Source organism: Micromys minutus, assembly GCF_963924665.1.
Source record: "Micromys minutus genome assembly, chromosome: 4".
Lineage (NCBI taxonomy): Eukaryota > Metazoa > Chordata > Mammalia > Rodentia > Muridae > Micromys > Micromys minutus.
This window is the reverse complement of record NC_137973.1, coordinates 29,652,655-29,670,402: the sequence shown is the minus strand read 5'-3', so window position 1 is coordinate 29,670,402 and position 17,748 is coordinate 29,652,655. Positions and strand designations below refer to the sequence as shown.

Here is a 17,748-nt window from a genome sequence, read left to right as displayed (position 1 = left end):
TCTACACTGGGTTTGTTAGTTTAGAAAATGTACATACAGGGCCAGCTCTGTAGGAACTGGGCCTTATAATTCCAGAGGCCGCAAGGGCCTCTGTCTGCCACCTGCCAGCCAAAGACCCTGGAAAGATTGTAGTTCAGGAAGCCGACAGTGTCTATTTCAAGGGACAGGGTTGACGCCTCAGCTCAAGCGGGTGGGAAGCACAAGGAGAACGTGTCTCTTCTCTCCATTATTTTATGTCCAGCTTTACCACACATGGGGAGAAGTGAGGGATTTACTCTGCTCTCTGCTCTAATTGTGCATGACTTCTCGGACTTAGAAATTCTGTGGTGAGATCATTTGAAAGCATGTTTGTTTTTAAATTTAGCTATTGTGCAGTTGTCTAAATACATACATGAATTGTGAGCATAGCTAATCCTGTCATCTTGTCCCCTCCCACTATTGTTGACACCACCCCCTCCCTTTCCCCAACCACTTTGGTCTCTCTCTCTCTGTCTCTCTGTCTCTCTCTGTCTTTAAGGTAAAATGAAGCCGGACACGATGGCACGTGCTTTTAATCCCAGCATGGAGGAGGCAAAGGCAGGCTGATGTACTGAGTTCCAGGCTGGCCTGGTCTACAGAGTTCGTTCCAGGATGGCCAGGACGACATACAGAGACACACAGCCAAACTCTGTCTTGAAAAACAAAACAAAACACCATTAAAGTGTTTTAAAGAGATATTTTATGTGCATGACTATTTTGCTTACATGTATGTATGTATGTGCACCATATGCATGCCTTGTGACCATAGAGATCAGAAAAGGACATCAGATCTCTGGAGCTTAAGTTAAAGATGGTCCTGAGCAGCCTTCAATTGCTGGGAACTGAAGTTGTGTCTTCTGCAGGAGCAACAAATACTTTAACCACTGAGACCCATTTCTTTTTTAAATGTTACTTGTTTTTACATATATAGGTGTGTCTATGTATCATGTGTGTTCAGTGCATGAAAGGACAGAAAAGAATGTCACTCCTCTGCCAAGAGCGAGCGGTATTAACCGCTGAGCCATCTCTTCAAGCCTTGAAACATGATCTCACTGTGTAGCTATGGCTAGCTTACAACTGCTATGTAGACCAGGCTGGCCCCAAACTCAGAGAGAGATCACCTGCTTCTGCCTCGAGTGCTGGAGCTAAACTCATGTACCATCATGCCCAACTCTCTTTTTCTGTGTAGGTTTTGTGTAAGTAAATGTAATTGCTATTCATGACAATGGCTGTTATGTCCAGGAAGTACACTGTAGCTGTCTTCAGACACACCAGAAGAGGGCATCAGATCTCATTACAGATGGTTGTGAGCCACCATGTGGTTGCTGGGATTTGAACTCAGGACCTCTGGAAGAGCAGTCAGTGCTTTTAACCACTGAACCATCTCTCCAGCCCCAGAGAAAGCTTTCATTGTGGGAAATGGTTAATACAGATTAGTAACTGTCAAGCCATGAATAAGAGCTTTTTAAAAAATGTGTATGGATATTTTGCCTACATGTATGTTTGTGCACCATGTGTGTTCCTAGTGCTGACAGAGATCAGAAGAGCATCAGATGCTCTGGAACTGGAGTTACAGATGGCTTTGAGCTGCCATGTTTGTGTTATAATTTGAACTTGGTCCATTGGAAGAGCAGCCAGTACTCTTAAGCACTGAGAAATCTCTCCATCACCATGTGGTTTTGTGTGTAAGTCAGACAGTGTGTGGACATCTCCATTTATGTGCCAGAGGATGGCCTTGACAACTCAACTCTACTGCTTATGTGTCTCAAATATAAGCCACTACACCCCACCCTTTGGCCTTTTAAAATTGGGTTGTATTCTTGCTAGAGTTGCTATTGGTAGTTATTTATTAACCATGTATCAAATATACATTTCTTAGTTGTGGGTTAATGATTTCATCTTTTTTAAAAATTACTTTCTCTCAGATTTTTAATGTAACATTTTATGAATTTAAACACTACCATGTTTAAAATGTTCATTTTAGGATTAGTGGCAGAGTTGGGAAACACTTGACTTTTACAGGTACTGTCAACTACACTGGTGGCTTTTCAAGTAATGACAGACTCGTATTGGTGCGAACCTAGTCCTTCGGATGCTTTTGTATGTTTACTACTCAGTCACTACATTTTCTTAACACGTAAGCCATGATGCCCTCAAGAGCAACTGTAAAACTGGGCAGTGTTTTATTTTCCTTTACAATAAATATTTCTTGAAGATTGCACGAGGTAAGGTTGCTTGGTAGATAACAGCAAGACCACAGAGATGGTGTTTTCCTGACAGTATGTAGTCTTCCGTAGTGGTAGTGAGTGGAATGACTTGTATGGTGTCACTGTCAAACCAGCAAGACTGCATCTATGCACCCATCACTTTCAGGATTGTTGGTAACGTGGGCGTACTTTCCCCAAATAACCTTACTTCCTTGTGTCTCAAGGCCCAAATCCCTCACATTCACTTCAACTCTGTGCCTTTGGTGATCACACCCAGGGTTGTATACAATGGGGATGATGGATTCTTTTTCACACCAAATACAGGCAGGCAAAGGGTAGCTTTCAGCCCAGGGTGTGTGACATGGGCTTTTTTGAAACCCAGACCCATTGGTCTGATGAATCTCTCATATTTAGGTGGTTTTCTTGTAAAACCATCACCAACAAAGCAGACTTTAGTAACCATTTTCTTTCATGCCTACTTTTTTCTTTTTCCTGTTTGAATAACTTTAAATACTTCTGTTTTTCCTTGGGTAGAGGAACCTCTCATTTTCCCGCTTTTTGTTTCTGCTTAATCACGTTGGAGATTTTGCTCTCAACTGCCCCTCTCTGTCCCAAAGATAGGCAGGGACTGCTCCCTGTGGAGTCTTCTCATCCTCCTTCTGCTTGATGTTTCTCTTTTCATGCATCTTAATAGTCTTTTTCATTTGTATTTTCTCTGCATGACGCTGTTTATGGTAGAGCTTAGCTTTCAGGCCAATCTTTTTTTTTTTTTTTTGCCTTCTTTGAACATTCATGGGTCTCCCAAACTTCTCTTTTTCTCATGATGTCCAAACAATATCCATATCATTTGAGGTGCATTTCAATATATTCATTCTGGGGCATGATGACAGCCACAGAACAGCAGTCTGCGACCTCCCGGGTTCCAAAAACCTCTTAATTTCTGGGTGTTACTGGCCCCCATGAGCGGGCTTCGCTCAGGCTGGAACGGGACTCATCTCTCTTTGAGGAAGTACTATTTGGATGTCAGACAACAGAAAATTTTTGTTCAGGGGTAGATCCTGTCATTTCTTTAATGAGCATTGGATTTGATTTTTTACACACTTCATATGAATTTGATGAAAGGTACATTCAAGCTTTGCAGTATGGGTACAGAATAACTTAGTGTCCTAATGAGTCTTATTAAAAATGATTTCTAATAATTGTGTATTGTGTATGTGTATGACACCAAGGGTAGGTACCGACAGAAAGAGGAGGGTACTCCAGGAACATAACCCCAGAGGTGGAGCCAGTTAATGTGAGTGCTGGGAACCAAAGTCAGGTCTTTAGTGCAGTGGTTCTCAACCTTCCCGATATTGCAACCCTTTAGTACAGTTCCTCATATTGTTGTGACCCCCAACCACAAAGTTATTTTGTTGCTACTTTGTAACTTTGCTGTTATAAATCACAATGTAAATATCTAATATGCAAGATATCTGAAATATGATGCCCATATTGAGAACTGCTGTTCTAAAGGAAAGGAAAACTGACAGAAGAAATGTATATGTAACAGGAATTTATTAGAGGCTCATAGCCTGTGGTCCAACAATGGCTATCTCCCTGAATGCTGGGACTGAAGATGTGCAATACCAACCCCAGCCTACGACGCCTATTCTTGAATGATCTCTATTTTATTATTAGTCTGGAAATCGGGGTTTCTTTATGGAATGTCATGAGCTAGTTAAGAAATAACACAGAAGCTTTTTCCTTTTAAACTTCTTTAATCCCAGCTTTACTTTCTCTGTCAATCATCCTTAGGCCTTACAAATCTTAATGGGATCCACTCTATCACTCACATGAAGAGAAAGTGCTAAGAGTTGATGTAATTGGCTACATTCAGAGTAATCTGTTCATGGCAACTGCAGGACACAGAGAACGGCTACACTTTCCTCCTTTGTACCAGTCCTCCATGGCTTAAGATGCCTTACTTTGTTGTCCTGCCCACAGTCAACTGAAATCCAGTTAAGCATCTCTTTATTTCTGCATGAGACCCAGTCTGGCTGAGAATAAAGCAACCGTGAGAACAGTGGCTGCCCCTGCACCTGTTCCCATGCACTCTCCAATAGAAGGATCGGCTGGGAGGACTGTTTGGTCATCGATGTTCAGTTTATCACATCTACTGTCTGCAGAGTGCAGCAGCTCTGGCTCTGATGACCAGGCAGTGACAAACAGCAAACGTACGTACGGGCAGCTCAGTCTGCCGAGTCCACGTGTTCTCTATGACCCACATCTGCTCTGGCCCACGCTGCTCCAAAGCTCTTCTGGCTGCTTTGTGGACCTGGAGGCAGAGGACATTCAGACTGCCTGGGACCTGGTGGCCTTGGCAGCTTGCTGGGCTAACCAGTGCTTATATCTTTTGGTCTTGGGCTTCTGAAAGAGCACTACAGACATAGGAACTCTCACAGTGTCGAGTCCATTTACCTGAACAGACATTAAAACAGGAACAGCCAGAGATCAGTAGGCAGAAAACACACCGCCCAAGCCAGCTCTCCATGTGGTTTTCCTCCCAAATAAAAGAAAATTCTGGAAGCACTCACAGTCACATCACACCAGTATTCTCCCCACCGAGTGATAGGTTCTTCTGGCAGCCTCAGAGCATGTGGGGCAACCACAACACCAAGCTGAAAACAGAACAACCAATCAGATAACCCTTCAATTGCAGCCTCCAGGTAACATAGATAACTCTAGGTAATTCTCTAGTCTAGAACTTCCTATACAGGACTGAATACACCCAGGGAACTGATTCTGGTTGATTTCAGGGGAGGGCACAGATGCCCACAGATGACAGCAGTCTCAGTCTTAATTTCTCAGCAAGGGTGGTGAATTTACAAACAGGTCTTAAGACCAATACTACTTACTTCATTACAAAAGCAATGATCCCCCAATAAGTCACAGATTCCCAGGTACTTCCTAGCTAGAGATAAAATAAAATGAACTGCCCTTTCCCATTAGTCCTTACATTTCACAACTACCTTTAATTCTGAACCACATTCTTCCCTGTTCCCTGCTAACCAACCAAAAGTAACTCCCAACTCCAGCTAATAAAACTATTTTATAGGAAAAAGTTCAATTTTGGGTCTCCTACCAAGGTGGTTCCTACCCAAGGGGAATGCTAATGTAAGAACACTCACATTCTTGAAGAAATGTCGGGCAACTATTTCAGGGTTCAGTTCCCATTTGACGTTGTTCTTCATTCCCACCTCTAGATGACAGTTTCTCAGAAATTTTACTGTCTGTGGGTCAATAGAGTTGGAGTCAGAGGAGAGGAAGCACGTTAAGAGTCACAGGGTCTGAGGTTCAGGAAAGGTGTAACACCTGCCCTGCAGCTACGACGGGTGATAACAGAACACTGATGAGAAAACCCACAACAGTTGTTTTCTTCAGCTCTGATATGGAAGAAGGATGTTTTTAAGACTTCATATTAAACCCAGGATTAGGGTTGGCAAGATGGCGTAGTAGGTAAAGGTGCCTGCTGCCAAGAACAAAGCAGAGTTAGACCCTAGGGTCCACGTAGAAGAAGGAGAGACTGGCTCATGCAAGCTGTACACTGGACTGCACGTGTGCTCTGCCCTCAGTACATACATGTAATAAACTTCCTGTGTATCTTGGGAGGAAGTAGACTTCAGTACTTTAACTTCACAGTCTGGCATTTCAACTCTACTCGACCATCAGTGTTGCTTTCCCGCTTATAAAACGAAAAATAAATTACCTGAAGGTTCAAGATAATTTTTACATCTTGATGCCCAACCCTCTTTCCAGCTGTATATAAATTTTTCTTTTTTGGTTTTTTAAGTCAGGGTTTCTCTGTGTAGCCCTGGCTGTCTTGGAACTCACTGTAGACCAGACTGGCCTCAAACTCAGAGATCCATCTGCCTTTGCCTCCCAAGTGCTCAGATTAAAGGTATGTGTCAGGCCTGGCCCAGCTGTATATTTTCTAGTATTACACTAGGTAGACTGGAGTATCCGCATTGTTAAAATACACCCTGAAGCTGTTGGTAGATGTGTGCCTAACACACACAAGGCCTCGCTTTATCCCCAGCATCCATAACTGGCCTTTGTATGGCCATCTGCAATCCTACCAACTGAAGGGTGAAGAGAATTAGAAGGTTAGGGCTGGTCATGGCTATAATATGGAGTTCAAGGCCAGCCAGGGCCATATAAGATCCCCTATCTCAAGCAAACATGCCTTAAACATTCATATACTTCCTATATTGCCCCAAACCAAATAATTTTGAAAGGCCTTATTTAATATTATAGGAAAAAAAAATGTACCCTCCACCTCCAGCAACTACGAACCCTCTTTTCAGCTGAATATCGAGTGACTCCTGCTTTAGTTTGCTGACTACCTTCTCCTGTGTGTCCACACTCCCTTTAACTTATTTGTAAATATTCCCCAAAGACAGAGTACTCATCTTACATTTTTTTTCCATAGATCTTGATTCCTGGATTGAGGACTCCCTTAAAAGCTAGGGCACTTTTGGCAAGAAGAATCTCAGGCTGAGTATTTCAAATGGAAGAAATGAACAAATTAAAAAAAAAAAAATGGCACATTTTCTTAAAGGAAGTAAAAAAGCAGTCGGGCGGTGGTGGCCAACACCTTTAATCCCGGCACTTGGGAGGCGGAGGCGGATGTACAGAGCTTGCTCCAGTGCACTGAACCCAAGACAGCATTTCCAGAGGAGCCCATACCAGCTCCACACAGTGACAGCTGCAATATTACTTTTTTCCACCTTGTGTATAACAACAAGCAGACTTGAAGGCCATCAGGGCCTCTCAGGAGGGTGATGACTTCCATGAGGGATCAATAAAAACTTCCTACTCACCGCCTCTCCTGCCTTTGTCTGGATCTTCTCCATTTTTCCTTCTTGTCTCAGCTACAAAGGATAAAACCGAGTGGAAGCCATGAGCCATACTGATCAATTGCAGCAACTGTTCGGGGAGCTGGCTGGGCTTCCGGGTTCTGGTTCTAACCTCACCTTTGGCTTAAATAACAAAAGGAAGGGAATTCCTAACAGGAACCTTAGAGTTCTATTTCTCCAAACCCTTTGGTTCTTTGAGCTCACCAATTTCTCCTCTTCAAACAGCTTCCTATTTTCAGGTGATGCATACACAGCCAGTCCCTGAGGAAGGAGCTTGTTACGACCCACAGATTTCTTCACTGAGACCAGATCACCCCGGACTCCAATTTCTGTGAATGAGAACAGGAACAGCAGATGAAAACTCTTGCAGGCATCCCTATAGAAAAGGTGACCAGCGTGGTATCAGGACACTGGTAAAGCCCTTGTCTTAGCGTACATCTCCAGCAGGACCAAAAGGGAGAGGCACAGAACAGAGACAGCTCTTACTTTCTCAGTTTTTACTCTTCCTTACAAACCCCCACCCCCACCCATCAATTCACTGGGGCAGGTTATAAGGTTCAGTCATTACTTGCTAGCTACACAGAGTTTGGATGTAGTCCATAACCTAAACACTGAGGGGAGGCAGATCCCTGGAGCTTGGCTTTATGCCCTGTATCACATAAGGTGGACCTTTGACCTTCACACCGACACACGCACAGGCACACGAACACCATGCATTTACTAGGAACGACACTTGTCAAACGTCTAGTTTAAAAACTGGTGGAGACCGAGCTGTTCAATCAAAGAATGTCGTTCTGCTGCAAACTATTAGGCTTCTCTTTTCACAGTTGACAATATCGCACACGTTTTAATTTTCCGTGCTGGTATCTCAATCACAGTACTTTCCTTAACCCCCCCCCCCCCCTCTTATCAGAACCACAAAGTAGTAAAAACAAAGGGGGGAAAAAAAACAAAACAAATGTGAGGCTGGAAAAGATTAATGTGACAGGCACAGCTTGGGAGGCAGAAGGGGTTAGCATGTGGGTCTGAGCCTTACCGTCCACAGACTGGGTGAGGATGAGCTCTAGGTTGTCTTTGGGCCGGTGTTTCGTGTCCTCCACCAACTTATACACGCGGTGACGCCGGTGCAGGCGCGGCTTACGGCCCTCCCCGGCGAGCGGCACCTTCCACCAGCGCTCCACGATGACCGTGCTCTGGTGGTCAGGGAGGCTGGGGTGAGCATCTAACCACCCCGCCGGTCACCTGCATCTGCAGGAAAGTCCACCCTCCCCCGTTCCCTTCCCTGCGCGGCCCTGCGGGGTCTCAGTACCGCACAAACGGCACTCCTGTCCCCCACGGTGTAGGACCCCAAGACCCAGCCGGCCCTCACCTGATAATGAGAGAGACTGAAGTCACGGCCTGGAGTGCTCCTTTCAATTCGTGGCCGGAGGAGCTCCCCGATGCCTCCTCGACGCAGCCAAGCAGAGCCTGCCCCCAACAGAGCCCTACACCGGGGAGCCACAGAGGCCGCCATGACCACGGAGCGGACAGACGGAAGAAGGACCCCGCGCAGGCGCAGTTGGGCCTTTGGCTGCCCGCGGCGCGCCTGAGTTGTATGGATTCAGGCTGCGCTGAGACCCGGGGGCCACCACACCTTGCATGGCAAATAGGGGAAGAGAACTGCTATTTATTTTCGTCACCTCTCTCCACAGAGCTTTGCGTGGGCCAACAACGGAAAACATGCTATTTTTTTCTTTGGCTTCGCTTTAAAAAAAGAGGCAGAGGGGGCTTGGTGGTGCACACCTGTAATTTTCCAACAGGACAAGTTCTAGGCTAACCTGGTTTACATCTCAAGGTCTAGGCCAGCCAGGCCAATAATAAATATTAACTAGTGATGATAATAAAAACTAACAACAACAATAAGTGGTTTGGTTTACTAGTTACTGAGATCACTTTTAATTTTGACATGCTATAATTTCTGAACGCTAAGTACGGATGTCACTCTCAATTTTCACTTGAATCTAAAAGTAGCCAAAAGATGGGATCCTCTAAAAACTCTGTAACTTTCCATGATATTGTTACTATTATATTTAAGCATATATTTAAAGAGTTGCAGGAGACATAAACTATAGAGAAAAAGAAACAACTGCTAGGTCCAAACAGTTCCTTCTGTGTAGTCTTTGTGCTTAATAGATGATTATAAACAGAGCGCCTACAGAGGAATGTGGAAAGATGTACTACACTTTCTTGTACGTGCAGCTATGTAGACTGACCTACACGCATTTGCTTGGTATTCTGGACAGTAGTCTTCACTTTTAATCGTTTGCACCCAGCACACAGTATGCGCAGCTTCATTCTGCTTAGTATCCACTCTCTTGATGTTCTCAGTTCATCTTATGGCTAACTGCTATTTATATGCCAGTGATGTCCACATTCTTATCCTAGGCTCCCACAGACGCCACACTGAAACGCCCAACTCTTTGTTCATCATATTATATGTCTAATGGACATTTTAAAATTAACTAATTTATGCCCCATTCTTTGCAAACTGCCCTACCTGCAGGCTTTCCCTTTACAGTAGATGAGAACTCCGTTTTGTTTTGCTTCAGTTCTTGAAAACATTCAAAAATTTTTATACATTTATATTTTTGAGATTATATAATCTTCTCCTTCCTTTTCTCCTTCTAACCCCTCTCCTCTCAAATTCGTGGCCTCTTTTCCCCTTGTTATTTATATTTGTATGTGTTAATATATTGTTAAATATATAAACACAACCTTCTCAGTCTGTACATTGTTATTTGTATGTATGTTTTCAGGGCTGACCATTTGGTATTGGGTAATCAATTGGTGTGCTTTTCCCTGGGGAAAACTATTTTTCCTGTTCTCAGCCTTCTTTTGTTGCCTGTAGTTCTTTGTCTAGGGTTGAGGCCTTGTGAGGCTTCTCTTTCCTCATTAGCATGTATATTAGTGTCCTTGTTCAGGTCATTTAGGCATTCATTTTGGGGTGAATTCATGGATGTAGCGTCCCTGACATTTTTAGGAGATACAATCTCATAGCAAACATTCTGTTCCTATGGTTCATAGAAGTGTTCTGTCTCCTTCTACAAAAATCCCTAAGCCTGACATGCAGTCACGTCATAGATGCATCGGTTGGGGTGGGTTTCACAACTCTACATTTTGATGGTTGTAGTTTCCTGTAATGATATCCACTTGTTACAAAGATGTTTCCTTGATGAGTGGCAAGAACTACACGTGTCTGTGTGTAGAAGGGCAATGTATTATGCTAGTTTAGTTGGGCGGTGGATATAGATTCTCCTCCAGGCTACATGACCTCACTAGGCCTAGGTGTCTCACGTTTCCAGAATCAGGTATGACTTCCTTCTTGTTGAGAGGGCCTGCAGTACAATTAGAGTTGTTACAAAGTATGCATGCTGTGCTGGTTACTGTTGTGGTTCATAGACATCATGGCTACGTAGGTTACTTTCTTTCTTTGAAAACTTGCATGGAAGTCCTCACAGAGGAGGCTTTCAGCTCAGAACCATCTCTTATCCTCTGAGTCCTGAGCACATTTTTTTTTAAAGCTTCTTTATCTTGCATGGCATCAGGAAACCCTATATGTTCTTAAATAATTAAAACATATTATATATATATATATATACATACATACATACATACATCTCGATCTATCTATAACATATAGAACACAAATGAGGTCAAGGAAAAGGTGAGAAAAAAAGGAAAAATTGAAAAAGAAAAATAGAAAGGAAAAAAGACAGGAAATGTTTAAAATTTAAGAGGCAGAGCTGGGAAGTTGGATCGGTGGGTAAACCACTCGCATGCAACTTTGATAACCTGGGTTAGAGTCCCACAACACACAAAACCCCCAAAGCCAGATGAAGTACCTGAGTCCACTGAGTCTGCAATCTCAACTTCAGCATTCCTATGTGATGGGAGATACAGAAAAACTGACCAGAAGCTCAAGTTCACAGTAGAGCAGCAGATAGAAAAAGAGACTCTGGTTTTAAAACAAGGTGAAAGGAAAAAATAGACTCCTGGGAAAAGCTGTCCTCTGATTTCCACATACACATGCACACAAGTAAATTAGTTTAAAATGATCCAAGTGGCAGGCCGGTATGGGGGTGCCTATCTTTAATCCCAGCATTCAGAAGGTAGAGGCAGGAGGATCTCTGATTTTCAGGACAGCCAGAGTTATACAATGAGAACCTCCTCTCCTCTCACAAAATCCCCAAATCTAAGTGGTAACACATTTTTGGGTTCAGAACGAACAGAATATTGGAAAAGAGGCAGGTGACTACCTTGTCTCTATTCCACTTCAAAAATTATACTGAATTGATTTGGTTGATTGTGATTTGTTCCAAGCTCTGGCTGGAAGGCACCCGTCACATCCACGTCTTCCTCCTCTTTGCTGTCCTGATGAAACAGTTATAGATGGCATTCAGCTCCAGCTACTTGTTTCTCAGCGGCCAGACGTGGGGAGTCTGAAGTATGATGGCTTTCTGACTAAACTGGTTAGTTCACCCAGCTACTGTGCACAGCCATAGGCATCAGACTGGAACGAGAGTGGAAACTGTATGAGGGAAATCTGCATCAGTGACACAGAAGAGGATTTATTCTCTGACCTTCTGGTTGGGGTCACCAAATATGTTACTGGTGGTCAACTCAAGCCCCAGTGTTTCTACATTTTTGACATTTTGTCTCAAGAACAGAAAAATGTACACAGAAGGGCAAAGTAGCAAGAGATCTTATTTAGATGCAAAGTAAAGGCACAAATTAGAGACAGTACAAGGAGCTGTGGGTCCTGAGCAGGCATGCAGCTCAAGAGTGCCTGGTTTAGGGCTTTCTTTTATGGGTTCAAGGGGGAAAAACAGGTGTGTGTGTGTGTGTGTGTGTGTGTGTGTCTTGATGCAGGTGGTGGGGGTCCCAGGTTGCTAAGTGCTTTGTTGGGAAAGGTGTGTATGAGTAGTTTTCAATACACTTACCTGCCTCACCATCACCTCTAAAGCTCTATTGTGGTGCACACATTATCTTTTTCTGTACTAGTCACTGAGTAAGAGATGAGTCCTGCATAGTTTTATAGGATTTTCTTTCCTTAAGAAAGATGTGGTAGCATATGCTTGTAATCTCAGCACTTTGGAGGCAGAGGCAGGAGGATCCAAGTTTAAAGCCATCTTCACCTATGCAGTTAGTTCTAGAGTACTACAGGCTACCTAAGACCAAGTCTTCTTTTAAAAAATATTTTTTCTTTTTTCATTTGAGGCATATATCTAACTCAAATTAACCTCAGCCTCAAATTCTTGTCCTGTCCCAGCTCTAAAGTGTTGGGATTATAGGTGTGCACCACTAAAGATCATTTTAAAAGTCATATCTAGTCATTCTTTTATGTAAAACACTGCTCAGCCACTTCCCATTTACTCAAAAGAAAAAGCCCATAAATTAGTGTAGGTTGCCCTGTATCATGTGATACTATCAACTCTCATTTCCTATAGCATATACTTACTGCCCCGTTCACCTACAGTAGCTGCCTTACTATTGAAAACTGCAGACACAGACACTTTTTTGAATTGGTTGTTACTTTTAACTAGGATAATCCATATCCTTAGACATTAGCTTTGTTAAAAGTTTATATCCTCTTCCATCTCCTTGATATAGATTTTGTGTAGTCCTGGCTGCCCTGGAATTCACTATGTAGACGCATCTAGTCTCGAACTCAGAGATCCACCTGTCTATGCTTGGCTGGTTAATAATCTTAACTCCCTTCATCTTGGATTGATCATCTTTTCAGTGAGGCCTACATGGATCACCTGGGTCAAACCCTGCTGCATAGCCCACACTCTCAGTCCTTTTAGTTTTTTGAGATAGGGTCTCACAGTGTAGCTCTGGTTGGCCTGGAATTCATTATATAGACCAGGTGATCCTCAAACTCAAAAGATCTGGCTGCTTCTGCTTCCCAAGTGCTGAGACTAAAGGTGTGCCACCACACCTCACTTGATTCTTTTTTGTTTCCCCTTTAACAGTTCTCTTTTGACATGCTTATTTTCTATAAATACCTGGCTCTCTCGATTTAAACAGAGCAGAGATCTGTAGTTCACAGATATGCCTTAAGCACCACTGTGGCCTGGCTAATAGCAGACCCTCGATAAATATTTAAATTGATGGTTAATAAACTTTAAGAGCCCTCAAATTGTTGGTTCTAAAACCAAAATTTGCCCTCAATGTTAAATTTTATCAGTGTCTTGGGTTTTCTGTTGCTGTGATAAAACACCATAACCAGAAACAATTTCGTGACAAAAGGTTTATAACATCTTAAAACTCAGGTTATACTATTATTGTGGGAAGTCAGGGCAGAAAGTTGAGACAGTAACTGAAAAAGGGGCTATGGAGGAATACTGGTTACTACTTTGCTCTCCATGACTTGCTCAGCCTCAGGCTGTGTTCTTCTAACACTGGGGACCACTAGCACAGTGAGATGAGACTTCCTACATCAATCACTGATCAAGAGCCCCATAGGCTTGTCCACAGGAAATTCTCAGTCGAGGTTACTTCTTCTTAGATGACTTTACCTTGTGTCGTTGAAATAAACCAACCAGCACAAGTTGTTACCATATTCTTGTATATGTATGGGTAATTTATTACAGAATCTTTCAGTTTCTGTTGAAAATTTTTATGATCTAGCAGAACTGATTCTGTGTCTGGCACAGCAACTTATTGCCGAGTTATGTTGGTGTGAGCTTTATACCATTTTAATATATTGTAACTCCACTAATTTCCATTGACTGGGCCAATGTGTGTGTTTGAAACAGGGTTTTTCAGTGTAGCTCTTTTCAGCCAGAATCTTGCTATTGCAAACCAGGCTGCTAGGATTAAGGATGTGTATAGCACCATAGTTTCCTAGAGGTGTTTAATTTGGTATTTCTGACCTACAAAGACAGCAGAGAAAGCTCTGCAATTTGTAGTACTTCTGTGCTATGGGGAGGGGCGACAACAAGATTAAAGAATTGCAAAAACAATTATTAATCAGGTCAGTGTTGGAGCAGGGCCTTGGAAGCTTATTGTGGCATTACACCAACTCTGTAGTTGCTGGATTTAGAAGTGTTCCAGAGGGAGGGCCAAGGTGGTAGGTACAAGAAGAGCTCTGGCAGAGCTGTTTGTCAACCAGTATACAAGTTTTAAAGCATTTTAGTTACTGCTATAATTGTAAAGTGTATACTATTTGAATATGAACCTTGGTTAGCAGGACAGAGTGGGGTGGAACTGCAGTGGCATGTGACCTCATGTCTATGTCATAGTGCCTACCAGGTCACAATGGACAGGGTGGCCTGAACCTCTGCAACTCATCTTCTGAACCTCACTTTGCCGCAGGGAGGCACTGAATAGAGAAACTGCCTTGTAACAGGTCCCGCCCCTCTCTCTACTCCCTTTCTTATATCAAGAGGGGAAAAGCACGGAACTACCTATATCCGTTCTGGTCACCATACGCCTATTACCTCTACTGTTACAAATACCGGATCACCCTCCGGGAGAAGATGCTGCCTTGTTGTTACAGAAGGTACATGTTTTCAACTTTAATTTACATAAAGTATAGGGAAATAAAACAACTTGAAAGAATTTCCTAAGTGGCTGGGTAGAAGTCTAATATGGATTTGTGTAATTTTTTTATTTGGTTGGCCTGTAACCAATTCATAGGTGATATAGGAAACAGTGTTGGAAGATTAGTCCTGTGTAGCTCAAGTCAGGAAGATACCTTTATAGCTCCCATCTTCATGCTAGACTCTGAGATACACTAATTTGGGTCTTTCTTTTCCAACAAGCATCACTTATAAGGAACAGGAGGACCTGACTCTCCGGCCCCATTGCTGCCTCCCGTGCTCCTGCATCCCGTGCTCCTGCCTCCAGTGCTCCTGAGTCTCTAGGAGGCCTTCAGGTGGGTAGGAGCACTGCACAGGAAAAAGACCACAGCCAGCTTAAAGAACTCTATTCAGTAAGTAGACTATGAACTGAAGTGACAGGGCAACTCTTTGACTTTTGATTTTGAGAGAACATTAGCCAGTTGATAACCATAAAACTCATGATAGATAGGGCCCTGAGCTCATGTGTAAAATCTACTTGCATTCTAGATGGATTCTGGCCCAGAGATCTAAAAGTCATATAGCTGGTAGCCAAAAGCAAGATAGGAAAAGACAGTATAGCAGATTATAGTGGGACTTTGGGATATAAAGTATTTTAGAGATGTGCCTGGTGGTAATAGGCCTATAATCAATCTCAGCTTCTTGAAAGGGCTGCACAGACTATAGAGTGAACGCAAGGCAACTTAGCAAGACACTATTCCCCAACTCCAGAAATGAGAGTGGTGCTGGGGATACAGCATGAGCAGAATGACACCCTGAGCTTCCCAGTACTGGACAGTACTCCCAGGTAGTTGACAGTAAGCAGAACTCAGTATGGGATGGCTATTCCTAGGACTAAGGAATACTGTTACATCTCTTAAGATTCTGACTTTTTTAGCCTCCTTCATCTGCCTCTCCTTGATTCTATAAAGGTACCCCAGTTTGCCTGAAGTATAATTTGAGGACAAAATGAGCACAGATTATTTCAATTTTATTTTCTTTCCAGGCTGGGAAGCTGACAGTGCTATCATCTGACCCCCTGCTTCACCAAGAGCCAGTTCAGTTAGACTTCCACTTCCGTCTTACCCCCCATTCCTCTGTTCACTGGCATGGCCTTCTGAGTGACCACCGACTCTTCCTGGATATCCCATATCAGGCCTTGGATCAAGGCAACCGAGAAAGGTAAGGACCTGGACAGGCATGGGGAGGAGTTGGGGTATTTCACCCTTTATCATGTCACAGTGACTCAGGGGGTGGATCAGACACACAAACACACTAGTAGCACACAGACAAGAGCTTCGGGTTCAAGGAATAATTTTAGGTTGAGGGTCAGTTGCTGGACTCAGACTCAGGAACACCAAAGTGAGGATCCAAATTAGTTGAATACTTTACATTTGTTGAGCAGACTTTCCCTCCATGAACCTTCTGTGACATTCACCCCAACCAGGTGGAATCCCTTAGCTTCAGAGAAAAGCTCCCAAACTCCTTTAGCAATGTTTTATTTTCCAGTTCCAGTAGGTAGAGAGCAAACACGTGCCAGTATTTCTCTTGTCTGTCCGGATTCTGAGTTATCTAAGTACTAACTTTCTCTCTGGCCTCTAGTTTGACAGCAACACTGGAGTATGTGGAGGAGAAAACCAATGTGGACTCTGTGTTTGTGAACTTCCAAAGCAATCGGAAGGACAAAGGTGTGTCCCTCTTCCCTCTGGGACTTCAGTGCCCTGTCCCTACTTCTGTTGCAAAGGAAATTAAGGCACATAACATTATATTCGGTCCCATTACAACTGGATGAATAAGCAGCATGGGAGAAATTACAGAATCCATTCTAGCAATATGGGGCTGACAAAGATGTCAAGCTTTCACAGTTGTAAGGCTAGAAGGACAGGAATACACTTAACTAGATATAATATGTTTATACTCTTGAGACAAGATGAATATAAGACAAGGAGAGCTGGGTATTATGGTACAAGCCTGTGATCCCAGCATTTGAAAAGCCAAGGCAGATTGCACTCAAGGTCAGATTGGCTACATAGTGAGATCTTATATCAAACCAAAATCAAAACAAACAAAAAAACACCACCACCACCAACAAAAACAAACCCAATCAGTCAATCAACCAATCAATCAAACAAACAACAAAAAAACCCCCCACACAACCCCCATCCCCAGATGCTGCTTAATTGCCAACATCTTAGAGCTTAGGATGCCATATTGCACTACATGTTTGAATAATCACATCTTAAATCTGTGAGGAAGGTTCTCCTTCTCACTTTGCCAATGAGTAAACTAGAGATATAGAAGGTTAGCTAGAATTTCAAGTATTCATATTAGAATTCAAGTATCAATATTAAATTCAGGGTAGAGCCCGTGTCTATCACTCCAAAGCACACGCTACACTGCTTGCCAGTCACTCTGGAGAAAGCATTTATGAGGAGTATATGGGCTGAGCTTCAGTGGGTGCTCTAATCATTTGTCTGTTCTTCTACAGGTGCCCTGCTGCGAGCCTTTAGCTACATGGGCTTTGAGGTGGTCAGACCAGATCATCCTGCCCTCCCTCCCTGGGACAATGTCATCTTCATGGTGTATCCCCTTGAAAGGGACCTTGGCCAGCCTGGCCAGTGAGCCTCCCTAAACATGTTCCATCTCTGTGAGGGGTTGGAAACCTCAACACACGGGACTCTGGGGCCCAGGATGTGATTTAAGACCCTTCCATCCTAGGAAATAAAGGGTAGTGCAATCAAAGTGTTTGCTATTTCTTGGGGGAAATGGATCGTTGGAGAAATATAACCCTTACACAGACAAATTCACTGCATGACATAGGAAATAAGAAAATCAGAGGAACCTAGTCAGACATGGAAGATGGAAGGGCTTCCTTGGCCTTCTCCTTATTCCTAAACCAGTTTTCCATTCTCATTTACTGAACATCTGTCAAAATATATTCAGAAAGACTTAAACCTTGCTAGGATGCATTTATGTATTTCAATTCAAACTGGAGACATATGCCAATTCCTTCTCTTTGGATGT

The 17,748-nt window shown here is 43.2% G+C and overlaps 2 protein-coding genes across 2 annotated transcripts; one reads left to right on the top strand and one right to left on the bottom strand.

The window, feature by feature from the left end:
- Positions 1-3,962: 3,962 nt before the first annotated feature.
- MRPL9 (mitochondrial ribosomal protein L9) lies at positions 3,963-8,638 on the bottom strand. Its single transcript, XM_080916586.1, has 7 exons — positions 8,490-8,638; positions 8,157-8,313; positions 7,325-7,449; positions 7,085-7,135; positions 5,393-5,494; positions 4,799-4,882; positions 3,963-4,682 (listed from the first exon to the last, which is right to left on the bottom strand). The coding sequence occupies exons 1-7, from the start codon at positions 8,631-8,633 to the stop codon at positions 4,557-4,559; spliced, it is 789 nt and encodes a 262-aa protein (XP_080772712.1). The 5' UTR covers positions 8,634-8,638; the 3' UTR covers positions 3,963-4,556.
- OAZ3 (ornithine decarboxylase antizyme 3) lies at positions 8,632-17,356 on the top strand (the record flags this gene model as incomplete). The annotated part of the gene is given in 8 exon segments (XM_080915992.1): positions 8,632-8,677; positions 14,495-14,666; positions 14,929-15,019; positions 15,021-15,098; positions 15,731-15,906; positions 16,327-16,412; positions 17,213-17,334; positions 17,336-17,356. Coding segments are annotated over 8 exon segments (792 nt in total).
- Between the last annotated feature and the right edge of the window lie 392 nt (positions 17,357-17,748).